The 14,096-nt window shown below is 39.7% G+C and overlaps 1 protein-coding gene across 1 annotated transcript; it reads left to right on the forward strand.

Annotated features, from left to right (window-relative positions):
• The first annotated feature begins 9,380 nt into the window (after nt 1-9,380).
• Nucleotides 9,381-10,337, forward strand: LOC139744494 (adenosine receptor A2b-like). The gene has a single exon (XM_071654927.1). The coding sequence runs from the start codon at nt 9,381-9,383 to the stop codon at nt 10,335-10,337; it is 957 nt and encodes a 318-aa protein (XP_071511028.1).
• The last annotated feature ends 3,759 nt before the right edge of the window (nt 10,338-14,096 follow it).

Raw genomic sequence — 14,096 nt, forward strand, 5'->3', positions numbered from 1 at the left:
AAAATGATATCCAACAGAATATCATTCGTTATTTGGAGTCCATGAGGTAATTACATGGAATAAAATGTTCTACTCCATTATTGTTCTCCTGCCATTATCATTCAAATTTGTTAATTTTTCTATGCCAAATAAACTACGTACAGCTCAAAGTTTCCATTCTACTATTTAGAACAGGGTTCATCTTTTCAATTCAAAGTTCAGGGCGGAATTCTCTACGAAAATTATACCGCCGCAGAACGATGATGTTGGAAGCAATTATTACTCAACCGATTTGAAATATCCAAAAGGGACATTGTGATAATATCACTTGTCTATTCAAGACCGGCAGTCTATCAGCTTTGTATGTCCATATGATAGATGTTTGAGTGTAGTAATATTCCACATAAACTAAGAGAGAGTATGTGTCTACTTAGATCAAGTTTGTACTCATTAAAGCGTCATAGGGTAAACGTTACTGATATGCCTTGAAGTATGGACCATCGTATTGATGATAATTCATGCTTAAGTGTCAACCTGTTTCATTTATTTCTCGTTTTTTCGATATAACCACTCGCTTGAAGTTAATAATACACTTCCTTCCCTCCACTCTTGACAGAGATAATTAGACAAACCAAAACATGAAAAACTGCGGGAATAGGATTTTCATTAGAATTAGACAAACATAACCAAGGAAAGATCTCAATGCTCCGTCTGATTAAAAAAAACAGATATCGGTGCCTAGTATTACGTTTATAACGATTAGAACAGTGTGATGACGTCGACTTACACATACACAGGTGAGGATGACAAATGTAGTAGGAATACCAACTCTAAAGCCCGCCGCACACTACACGATTTTGCCCCGATTCACCGGTCTTAAGACCTTAAGACTAGAAGTGTGACGTCACAGTCTTGCCATTTTCTAGTCGTACGACTGGGTCTTAGCGCCAGTCGTAGAGATTTGACATGTTGAATTTCTACGACTGGTCGTAGGCTTTCAGCCATTCACAATGCAGTAAAATGCAAGCGCACGCAGTACGCACTGCGCGCGCTTTACAGTCGGGTCGTATAGTGTGCGGTGTCCGGTCGTACGACTGGTCTTAAGGACCCAGCTTGGCTCAAGACTTTAAAACCAGTCTGATCGTGTAGTGTGCGGTGGCCTTTAGACACTGTCTTATTTTCGTTGCAATAATACATGGTGGGCTGCTAATAATGTTCAGATTTCAACCCTATTTGGCAATTTGTAACACCCTCTTTATAACGGACATCCATTATGTCACAAGCACATTGAGTTCTAAATCGTATAGATCTGATAGCCTCTCCAACTGGGGTGAGTAGAAATTAAAGTGTAACAGAAACGTTCCTTACACATTGAATATCTAGCAGCCTTCAAGTCACTAATGGAGAAACCAAGATATTTGATAACATCTATACACCTTGCACTTACAAAAAGGATAAATCTTTTTGTGACAAGGCCAGCGCACTGCAAGTGAGACATGTTACAGTAGTTTGTTACTATACGTTGGGCCGGTCGACGACGTGTTCCAATCAATATAATGACCTACAGGTTCAGTTAACGGTACTGTTTACCATTGTGAGCAGTGATTAAAACATGTTCAAGATATCACATTTGATACATATGTGTTGGTCAGTTGTATCACAAAACATCCTACCATACATAAATTTCGTAATAAAGCCTAAAATATAAGGAGCTATCACTATTGTTCCGACTACACCATAACTGTAAACGGTTTCGTCAAGAAACCTGTTTATTGCAACTATTATTCACATTTTGTGTATTTGACAGTACTTAACATTGATTATACTGATTCAAATTCTTACATTGGTTGTTTCTATCTCTAACTGACATTTTAGAACTATTTGAAGCACTAAAGCCAGGCTTTTCTTTCATCTGCAAATTGTAAATAATGCCCTTAAGTCGCTACTCAAGGAGGTACTAGACTATACACATGTAGTACAAAGTAGTGCCAACTCACAATCTGTGTGTTCAGGTTGTCTGTCTCTGTGTCCAGTATAATGTTGACCATGGGTAAAGAGCGGACACAACGCTTCTACCAAACGGCGTTGTATACCGCGATGATCAACTATTGAATTCAGTGGATAACTCCTGTTCATCTGTACCATGCTTATTAGACGTTGTCCTTTCTTTATACGGCCAATGACTTATTGTGACGGCGAATGGACAGGTTACTGGATTTCCTCGCTCTTTGAAGTCTTCTCAGAAGGGCCAGTGGACTGATCTTTTCAGCGGAAAGGACAATGAACGATTACCGCCTTTGTATGGTGGTAATGTTGTCCCAAGCGTGGGCGAGGTGAATACCCCCTCGTTCATGACGTACCAGTTCCAGCGATGAATGAGCCCTGGGCAGTCGAGCTATTATAATTCTCTAGATCTGTGATGGTCTTTACTATACAAAGCCATTATATCATTTTGAAGGTTCTCTTCAGCGCCCAACACTTGTATGATCTATATAGATTTTATTTGCATTTTGAACAAAATTATCTGATGAGCAAGATTTGTTGGAAATCATTTTAAAAGGCAGTCTTGATAATTCACCAATCGAGTACCAGATTTGTAAGAACAAAAGTAGTCAAACAAAGTCACAACACTTGCAGGATCAAAAGGTCGTGTATTCTTCAACACATTTTGTGGGGAATGATTTTCAACTGTGAACACGGAAAATTGTCAGATTTCTACTCTGTCAGCCTTTCCAAGGCTTCGGAATAGTGGGGGACAACTCATTCCCAATTTAACTGAGTATTCTTTCACTCTATGTGTTTAGGGCGTATAGAGAATGTTACTGTATGTCATCGCAGATCAGATTACGTAAATGCATGGGACGTAATGACTTTACACAACGCCGCTGGGTTTTGTCGAGAACAGGGTGATGGTTTTAAAAACGATGCATCAAGGTTCAATAATTGGAAGCCAACCTGTTCGGCCCTCTCACAGAGAATTGTTGACCAGTCGTATTGAATAGGTGTGTATAAATGAACGCCCTGGCGTCATCGCCAAACCCTACAAGTGCATTTGGGTGGAATGCGCGCGCTTACATTGACGTGTTCGAAGAATAATTATGGACATTTTATCAACGACCTTTGACGTGATACGAGTATACCTTGTTCCGTCATTATCAACGAGGCAGACATATCAGCATAATTTTCTTTACTCGTCTACATTCAAGGAGGGGGTAGGGAGAGGGGAATGATTTACAGGTAACTTCTAGCATTGTCTATCACAATAAAGCACGAGTTCTTCACAAAACATATAAAATACAATCTTTAAAGCAGTGACAACGATTTCAGGCTTACAGATCGCAAGTTTTATTGCAAGCAACTCTTGTAGGTAGCTTAAGTCTCTCTGAAACTGTGAAGATTTCGATCATAGTTTGATTCCAGAAAAACATCCCAAACTGTTCAACTAGTCAGAGTATCACGAGTTCCTTACAAAACGCGTGAAATAATAATTCAATAGTCAGTGACTACGAATTCAGAACTACAGATCGCAAGTTTAATTGGAAGCAACTTGTAACATGAAAAGTTCCTCATAAAATTATATGTATATGTAACATAGAATCATATCGATGTATTTCATCTGATCCATCGTAAAATATTAGAAATAGATGAAAAGAGTGCGCACTTTTCTAAAAACGACTATAAGTCCTTCTGGAACTCCAAAGATTTCAATCATAATTTGGGGCTAGAACACATCCCAAACTTTTCAACTAGTTTTCTTACCTTGAACAAAGTATCTTCCCTTGAACAAAAGCATAATCCAAGATATTCTTGAAATGTCCCTTTTGTTTCGATGAGATAAATTAGTTACTTCCACCACACAATTGCTACGTTGCTTCAATCTCTGTGATACAGTGATATCTGCATCACTTGGATTTACTTTCCTTTCGAGAATGAGAACCGAGACCTATTCTTCATCGTCCTTTTGCATGTATTTCAGTCATGACCCATCGGAACTCTAGGTCCAAATAACTTATTTATACAGTTTTAGTGTTTCATAAGCACAATCTACGGTACAAGAGCCGGATAGGACACTATTCGTATTTTGTGATTAAAAAAAAAGAAGAGAGAGATAAGTGTAATAGGCAGCTGGCAACTAACAGCAAAAACTTATTTACACTATATAAAGCAGATTGTTGTATGTTACAGAGCAATTTTGGTACTTTCAAACCATTGGTTGATAGGTGATTTTGTTGGCTATCATGGTCACAAGCATGAATAACTCTATTTTTTTATCTTTTATCAGTAGAACAGCAGCCATTCAAACATAAGTACAGTGTTTACTGATGTTGTCATGACTATGCTATGATAACTATTATTTAAGAGAACGTTTTTTGTTAACACCCATTCTAAATATTAGAAAAAATGATAATTCTAAATGTCTTGTGTGTGTGTTTGTTCGTCAATTCTATTGCTGACTTCTTCTTTCATTTCTGTCCAATCCACAGAACGACATTTCTCTGAACTACAACCACTCTGAGAGGGCGAATCTCAGTCAAGGCCACAAACTGTTTGGACATCCCTTGAAAATCGTGGATCAAGATTTGGATCATTACGAGAAACTGTCCACCTCTTCTTTTCCAACAACGGACTTCAAAATTCGAAGATATCTTTTCGAGTATACACATAATATTGTAATAATTGATATCTTGTCAAAAGCGAATATAGCCGCGACGCGTATAGCAACATGAATGCCATGACGGTGACCTCAGTCAAGGATAGACATTGAGCAGGACTAAGGACCAAGTTTAAGTCTTTCCCCTTGTTTGACCACATATCATGGTGGTCAATGGACATTGCGATGGACAATAAGCTAGTTCGGAGTTAGCTCATGGGCGCATTGGTACGAATGACCTTTCCTTTTCTCAGTCGGTTAGGGGCACTTCACTCGTTTTAGAGCGACATAATGCATAAGCTTTACATAACAATTTATGGGATTCACAATCCTGTTCAAACAAAGAATAGAGTTGCGTAGACCAGATGAGCAGAACGATCCGTCAATTTACCCTTGGGAAAGCATCCATTTCATTATTTTGCATTGAATGTATTGACAATCTCTTTCTATTGATATTGTCAAATATCCACTTTTGCTGTCAGGTGGATGTGCTGGCAAGCAGCATTTATAAGTATCTCATGAATAATCATTACATTACAGATGCTTATCCCGGTGAATTCAAAAACCATTATGCCTGTTGGTCCGAATGACCTTGTTTCTGCTCATGCGCAAAGTGGAACTACGAACTGGCTTATTTCCCTGACGCAAAATCAAAATTACTTATAGAGCGCCATCCTTTGTTGACGGTCATTATAGTTCGGAGCCGAAGAGGTATGTCCACAGAACTCTACATCGAGTTATAGAGTTCTGTGGGTACGTTCTTCAAAGGTATAATTATTGTGTGTAGACTGAATGATCTGCCATGATCTTATTATGAAGTCTCATCAGTATTTTTGACGTATTTTGAAATGACAGGGTTAAATCAAGGCCAAATCCAAGTCCGCGATATCTGTAAACATGTTTAGCACAATCGCTACTGATACGTAACGTGTAATATAGAAGACTCGATTCCCTTGACGCTCTCGATAGTACCCCTGAGGGGCTCTGTTGCCATTGTGTGTGATGCCATCGACAAACCGAATCACGTGCGACATTCTTGAACGTGAAAGCATGTGTTGCCAACAAAGAATTGGAAGAGCACAATACTGGAGAACATGTGTATACATGGAATGTCCTCGAGGGGGTATAGCGTCTCTACATGCCATCCCAGTCATTTCATATACTTGACATGTCCTACAGTAATCGAGTCATGTCTAATCCGATGAATTTACGATTGTGTGCGTTTTTAACTGCCCGGCAAAGGGGTCTTTTAGGCTTTTACGATGTAAACTTGCTAGGGCCCTTCTGCCGGGAAAACAACGTAATCATCTCATTTGCACTTTGTCTCTTCACTTTTCGAAGGGGGGTAGGACTATGATGATGTTCCTCACATGGCCATAATTATAGTTCACGCGAAACTTACAAGGGTCACAACAAAAATACCCACAATTCAGACGTTTATTTTCACATTTATCTCTTGTGTGTGTATTTTATTTATTTAACCGGATAACAGGTTGCTTTACCTTACATATTAGAATATAAGCTGTATCGGATTGTAATAATTCAAGGTTTTGGGCGATTCTTCTCCTGTACATCGATGGATCACAGAGTATAGAGGAGAGAGATGAGAAGTGTACACCTGCTTGACAAGAATACATAATACGAAGCAGTGATAAAAATCAGCTGAAAGCCAATTTGTTTGTGCTAGCGTGCCCTCGAAAATCTGACCTTTTTATGCCAGTATGTCATTTACTATGTTCACAATGTCATTAATGATAGATATTTATTGCGGCACAATATCCTTAATGTTCCAAACATTCAGAGATCATTCCCCCACCCTCCGATCCCTTCCCCTTCGGCCCCCTCTTTCTCTCTTTAAAAATGCTTGTCAAAATGGAGTGGGGAGAGGGGGGTAGAACGAGACTTGTGACAAGGAACGCGTGATCAGCCGATCACGTTTACAAGCTTCATGCTGCATCAAAGGGAACGATACGTGATTATCGCACCTAGATTTTACGATGAATTCACAAAGAATGGAGACTTTGACATACTTCACACCGAGTGTTATTTATTACTTCTTGTCATGTATTTCTCGCTATGTATTTCTCTGTCAGTCTTAATCTTTCTTTCTCTCCCTCTCTCGATCTTTCCAGGGCGTAAACAGGATTATATTTCGAAAAAAAAAACATGACAAGACAAAGAAAGCTTTTGTCTTGCGTTATAAACGACACATTATTGTCATTCCGACATTTCCTCGTCTTTTGATTTCATTGGTGACAGAAGAAAGACTTCTACAACTTTCGCAGATCATGAAAGAAGCCATTATCTGACTATTGGCGTATCAAGGTTGGCACAAGCATACCATGGATCACTGTCTTGAAGATTTTGTTTTGTTTTGTTTTGTTTGTTTTGTTCATGTTGTTGTTGTTTTTTCCGCTGCATGGTGTTCGTCAATACAATGCATTACCTGGTAGTATTTTGTACGTCTATTGAGATTTCAGAATTTCTGGTGGGTAATATAGGCCTACAACCTATGTCGTGCTTGTCTGCGACAATTGTCGACTTTCCGCGAACTTCTATCTTGTTTTGCTGAATTTTCAGCATAAATTAGTGCAGTTTTTTTTTCTTTTTTGGGGGGTGGGATGACTATGCGCTATCAAACCAATGACTACTTATCAAAATTACCTGGCACTTCAACGAATATGCTCTGTAGTGATTTCATTACTCTACACAACGTAAACACATTTAGGGCAGTAATGTGATGTGTTTACTAAAGCATTTCTTAGTCTTAAAATGCTGGTTACTGACCAGTGTTGACCAGTAGGGATCTGGCGCTACACTACTGCACATAATTTCATAATTTCTAAATGCATTACAGATAACAAAGGTGACACTGCATGGCCGGCGGAGCCGTGGGGCCGTGGGGGCTCGGGCCCCCACACTTTTTGTGCACCATACAAAGGAATACATAAGGTGTCATCACTTTGGGCCCACACTTTTTTTTTTAACCCGGAAGTACGTAAATGGCACTTAATAGAAATAGATAGAGATTTTGAAGTGTGATCGCGATAAGGTTATGTTTTTCACTGGAGACGTTTATTTCTTATTGTTTTTGTTGTTGTTGTTGTTTTTTAGCTGAGGACCTTTTTTTTTTGCTTGTCAGCTGAAGAAACCCGGAAATGGAAGGGGAGAGATGAGCTGAGGACCTTTTTCTTCTTTTTTTTCGCTTGTTAGCTCATGAAACCCGGAAGTGGGCCCCCACACTTTTGAAAACGCTCCGCCGGCCCTGCACTGTAATGAAATTGATTTCAGAATTGAACAAAATATGACAACTAACTTCAGTGGAGAATCAAACCCGTTCTTAATAAAGATATTTCTAAGAATTCAAATTTTAATCCAAATTTGTGTTTTCATCCAAAATAGGAAGTAGGCCTAAGCTATCGTTTGGATTGACATCATTTTTACACATATACCGTGCACGAGCAAAGTTCTGGTAGAAACGAAACAGAATAAGTGACAGCCAGGAATTTTTTGTTTGCGAAGAAAAGAAGAAAAGGCCAATTTCTAACCATATCAAGATTCCCTCTCCTACGTCCAACATTATGTCACTGACATTTTCATCGTATTTTGTGAGTTTACGGAACCCTTATCGAATTTCGTGTCCGGTGGAACAGACTTAATTACACATGGTCGGTGAGAAACAAAATAGAAAACACAAGATGGCGCTATGTAATATTCCATGTTGTGTTGGATTGTCCCAGCCTAATGTATTAAAAAAACACACAGAAGTAATCGTTGATAAGGAATGAAAAGAAACAAAGAACATATTCTAGTATTTTGTACATGTGTGCGTGTATGTGTCTGTGTGTATCATCTGGCACCAGCGCTCACAACAAAAAAAGTGACCGCAAGAATTATTGATTATGTCGAATTCCTTGTAACCGATGATACCACTAGGATTCCGCAAAGAAAACATTGCTTTGATGACGCAGCACCTCATTAAAGCATCATAATCTTAGGCATCCCTTTAACACATACAGGACGTGACAGCCCACCGGACAAAACTCGATCGACTGATATCAAAAGAGAGAATTTTAAGGTGCTTGCTGAAAAAAAACCCTAAAAACAATGAATCCTTTTCAGAAATTAAGCACGATCAGGGCGATGCGAGTAAAACGTTATTGGGGTCTATGTCATCAACATGATAGCCTGAATCTGTCTGCCCGAATTACATCTATAGCTGCCTGGACTGTTCTTCAGGGCTGCCTGAAGGTTCATCGCCTGTTGATGAAATAATTTGTAAATACTTAGATCTCTATTACCTTGGCCACTTTCATTGAGCCTCTCGAAAGTATCTTTATTGGCCCACCTTTGTCTTGGATGTTTCATATAAACTTGGTCGAAATGCCATGCCTTGCCTGTCCGCTGCTTCACCAAAACAGCTCTGGAGACAAAGTTATCAAATTATTGTTGTTTTTGTTCAAGGAGATGCTCCAGGACATCTGTCTTACTGACATATTATCAATGTAGAACTCAAGCAATCATCGCCATGAAGACAATCACGTCATACTCGCCCAAATACTATCCAAGTGCCGCGTGGTTATGTCTGAACTGCTGGGGGCGGTGCAAAGGTCACAGTATCGTGGAGTCCAATGACTTCGATCAGACCAGGGAGGTGAAACCGATCAGACCCTGCACCTTATACTTCGCAACTCATGAGACTCTTTATCATCATCGTTAGCCTGACCATGTGAAGAAGATGGAAGCAAACATGACAAGCCCCATGAAAGACTGTCAAGGCCTTTCTCGGCTAAACGTTATCATAATCTTAGCGTACATGATTCCGGTGTCATTTTTTACGCTTGTTGGAAACGCGTTGGTAATATTGGCGGTTGTAAGATATCGTCTGCTGCGTACTCCGACAAATCTGATAATCTCCAGTCTGGCACTCGCCGATCTTATGACAGGATGTGTTGGTATTCTTCCGTATCTCATCTTCAATCTCACGGGTGACGTCTTACCTTGTAATTCACTTTATATCGTCGTATTCTCAACCCCCATGTCCGTGGGTATGACTGTGTCTCTGTTACATATCATTGCCGTGACTGTCGATCGTTTCATCGCCGTGACACTGCCACTGCGCTACTCTACGATAGTAACTTATCGTCGCCTCAAAGTCATCATTACTTCCTTATGGATCATGGGTTCCATGCAGATTGTCCGGTCCTTGCTTCTAGTGTTAGTAGACAAAAAACTGCCAACCATTAAATGCTTTGGAGGCAACTTCGTGGACAGCTCATTGGTAGCCTTCAATTCGGTACTCTGTGGCGTCTACGTTTGCACTTTTGCTGTTCTCATCGTCCTCAACGTTCGCATTTTGCAGATAGCAACGAGACAATCTCGTACCAACACGACTCGGAACCAAGCATACGATGAGAATCGCAATCGTCGCGAGAAGCCGATTGATCGTCTGAAGGCGGCAAAGACGATATCGCTGATCGTCTGCATCTTTGTTGTCTGCTGGCTCCCTTCCGGGGTCGCATTCGCTCTGGAGCTATCCAAAGTAAGCACCGTTTGGCACTCTGCAATTTTTCAGTCGATGATGACTGCGCAGGGCATAAATTCGGCAGTCAACCCTCTGATCTATGGCTGTAGGGATCGTACATTTCGAAAGGCGTTCAAAAAGATTCTTCATTGGGGGAACAAGCATTTTCATGGGAATGTCTAAGTCCCACGCATCTGAAGTCGGCTTCGAAATATTCGCTTTAAAAAATGAATCACGTGCCTCATTTTACATTTCAACCTATGATGACAACCAATATCCTATATTTAATCTAGGAACCCCTCTGTGCAGCAGCCATTGCCCATATAATTTCTTTTTTTTTAATCAGATGATTTCATTGATCTTTCGGGGTTTCTTTTTGTTCAAAGTTTACGATTCAGTAAAACATTTTGTTGATCACATATATGTGACAAAAAGCGTGTGATTAAATGAACCGTAATGCATCATTGACTTGTCAGTGGGACCACAAACCCGTAAGAGGTGTTTCAATGACAAGGCTCCACTGATTTGAAGCAGCATAAATTGAGAAAATTTAGGAATTGATCTTCACATAAATGCTTCATCTCACATATCGAAATGCCAAATTACAATTCATAGGGGTATTAAAGCAGTTCGAATTTGATGCAGAACGAAATATGATTAGCGTGGTAAGGAGCAAAATCTTTTAAATCAAAATTTGGGTACTTGTGATGCTCTCAGTCACCAGTTGTTTGAGATTATGGTATGTACAAAAAAATAACAAATGGAATTGTAGTCTACGCATTGACGTAGCCCGTCACGTTATAGGTACGAAAACAGTTATGTTGGCATTTCTAACAGGAAATTGAATGTGTTTAGAACAAAAAATAATAATTTCAGTTACTCATTGATGACGTAATATTGGAAACGCTTGTTTTGCATCCTGCTATATTCTGATCATATTCTGATGTGCCAATCATTTGTTATATCTGTGTGTGTGTGTGTGTGTGTGGTTTTTTTAAAATAATAATTCACATATTGGCAGGTTATTGCTATGGCTCTTTGATTTACGTGTATTGAACATCATTTCCGTGGAGAGTTTAATTATTTTACTTCAGGAATGAAATTCAAAGCATCCAAGCAGTATTTCTCTCCTTTTTCTTTTTCAATTTCTCAAATGAGGACAATATGTCAGACATATTTGTATTATGAATATATATATATATATATATATATATATATATGTGTGTGTGTGTGTGTGTGTTTGTGTGTGTTCTATGTAATCAAATGATATAATATAAAGAGAGAGAGCGAGAATATGTTTGTGATTATACACTTGTATATGTCTATGGACAGGAGAGACTTCTGAAGCTACGACATCAACAATCGATGTAATCTGCACTTGTGATTGTAACAGAAATATTTACGTGAATTTTTACGTTAAAACTTTAGAAATATTACGGGAACATGGAATCAATATTCCTTGTTAAGCGACAATATCGGAACCAATTTTAGAATAGTGTGGATATGCACTCCAAGCAAGACACTGTTACATACGCAGACTGACATCTAAAATTGGGCTAGTCGCAGGAAAGAAGCGAAATGTAAATATATTTGCCTTTTGAGGGAGAACATTATTCTGTGGAAGCACTTCAAAATCATCGTCCCTTTGCTTTAGTTTGGGAGGGGCGTATCAATTACCTGTCAGGGATATTGCATCGTTACAGACACCCTTAATTACTTCTTGTCATCAGTTTTACTTCGTTCATTTTTGCGATATTGGAAAGGGTAGCGACGCAGTTTAAAGAAAGATCCGGTAACGTGGAAATTCATGGATGTCCGGAGTCATTCGCTGGACACCGGGGTACGCTCAAAAACCAAGAATAGCACCGGTCAGCAAACGTGTGCATTGGCGCTTACGCTGATTGGAAACATTCGACTTCAGTCGACGTTCTTCGGCTGTGTGCGTACTGACACAGAGATCGGTGATAAGGCTGTACACAATTCATAACGGAAATTCTCAAATTTATCCGAGCCTGGCCCGATAGCTTTCCCACTCTATCGTGTCCCCATGCTACTGACACGTTTCAGAGAGAATGGGCGTTTCGTAGGAAATGACGAAGCTTTCATTTCTTTAGACCGTCAACTCAACTCGTTTCGAATAAAAGATTCAAATCTTTCGGCAAAATGAAACTTGGCTCCTCTTTGCCCTAGCAGAACTAGTAGTGTTTCTGACACGAACCTGTTACAAAATAATAATCCTCGCAATTTCATCCAAATCCCATGCTGTGTTTCCAGGAAAAAGGAGGGGCCAAAATTAGGGGAATCATTTAAGTACCCTTTAAATCCTAACTGATATTGTAATGTCCACTAAACGTACGATTTTACTTTGTATATCATACCGGGGAGGAATTCGAAATGTCTCCGGACAAAAGACCCTGCCATGGAAATAAACAGCACAGTTCAAGATTCGGTGGTATCTCTAAGCTCCATTAATTCAGCATTGCTGCTGACGTATATTTGTAATTCTGTGCATCGCAGCTGGAAATATTCTCGTGATTTTGGCAGTCTGTCGATATCACGATCTGCGAACACCGACAAATACGATCATCGCGAGTCTCGCCTTTGCTGATTTTCTCACTGGGTGCTTCGGTATTCCTCTGTATATGTTCTTGAACATCTTCGAAAGCAGCCTACCGTGTACTCCAATGCGAGCATTCCTGTTCAGCTTGCCCGTGAGTGTGACTTCTACAGTTTCCTTCAATCATATACTCGCAGTAACTGCAGACCGTTTCATTGCCGTGACGAGGCCGCCCCGTTATCACTCACTAGTGACAAATGAAAGAATAAAGTACGTGCTGCTTCTTATATGGATAGTATGCACAGTAGCGACTGCGACGAAGTTGTTGACGTTTGTCGCCAATGACAAGATGGTAGGGACCATAAAATGCTCTGGGCAATTTTTTGTTCACCCGTCGTCAGTAGCTGTAAGTTCAGTATCTCTCGCAGGATTTCTAACTGTCGCCATCATTTTGTTGGCTCTGAATATAAGAGTTTTACAGATAGCCATGAGGCAATCGCGAATCATTGCAAATCAGAACGGGGCTTTCTACGAAGCTCGAAATCAGCACGACGCACGTAATGATCGTCTGAAAGCGGCAAAGACGATTTTCCTCATCGCATTTGCCTTCATTGTTTGTTGGACGCCAGCAGGAATAAAGGAAATCTTGGACCTCTGTGATATCCGAGGTCCATGGGACAATATTCTCTCCCAAGGTGTCTCCATCACACTTAGTCTTCATCCAGCCGCGAACCCTTTGATATACGGCTTCAGAGATAGTAAATTTCGCAGAGCATTCAAAAATTTACTCCGTCATGCCTTGAACGGAAGATCATAAACTTATACAGCCTCTTTGTCTGGCATAAATTTGGTCCCCCAAAACCTGTAACGTAACGGTTTTAGTCTATGTGATGAGGTCTAAACCTGATTTCATTAATGTTGAAAGCTGAAATATTCATATTGCTCTTAATCACTCAAGTTGAGGTCAAAGTGGACCATTCAATCCTCGTTCAAATCCATTCTGTTGAATAGAGCAAAGTACAAAGAAACACGAGACGATGAAAGTGTCTTTGAAATCCAGCACAAAAGAAGAGATCTATAATGTTACGGTTTCACTTGTTTCGAAGTATCTATTATTATATTTTATGATATTAAATACTATATAGGACGGATGCGCTCAAGGGCGGATGCTAAACACTTAATCGACCAACATCACTTGCTCGCTTCACGCCTAATTGCCTCAACAGTTTGTATGATTTCCAATTTTCCTTTTTTTTTTTTTTTGGAGTGTTTGCCTGAGCGGGTTCCTCTTTGTATTTTCCCTTCCAAAACATAAAACATAAAAGAAAAATAATATACAGATATTATTGACTCAATTAGCTCTCTGCAATACGTGTTGTCTAGCC

Source organism: Diadema antillarum, unplaced genomic scaffold (genome assembly GCF_040938485.1).
Source record: "Diadema antillarum isolate AM-2024a unplaced genomic scaffold, OU_Dant_1.0 seq00001184_RagTag, whole genome shotgun sequence".
NCBI lineage: Eukaryota > Metazoa > Echinodermata > Echinoidea > Diadematoida > Diadematidae > Diadema > Diadema antillarum.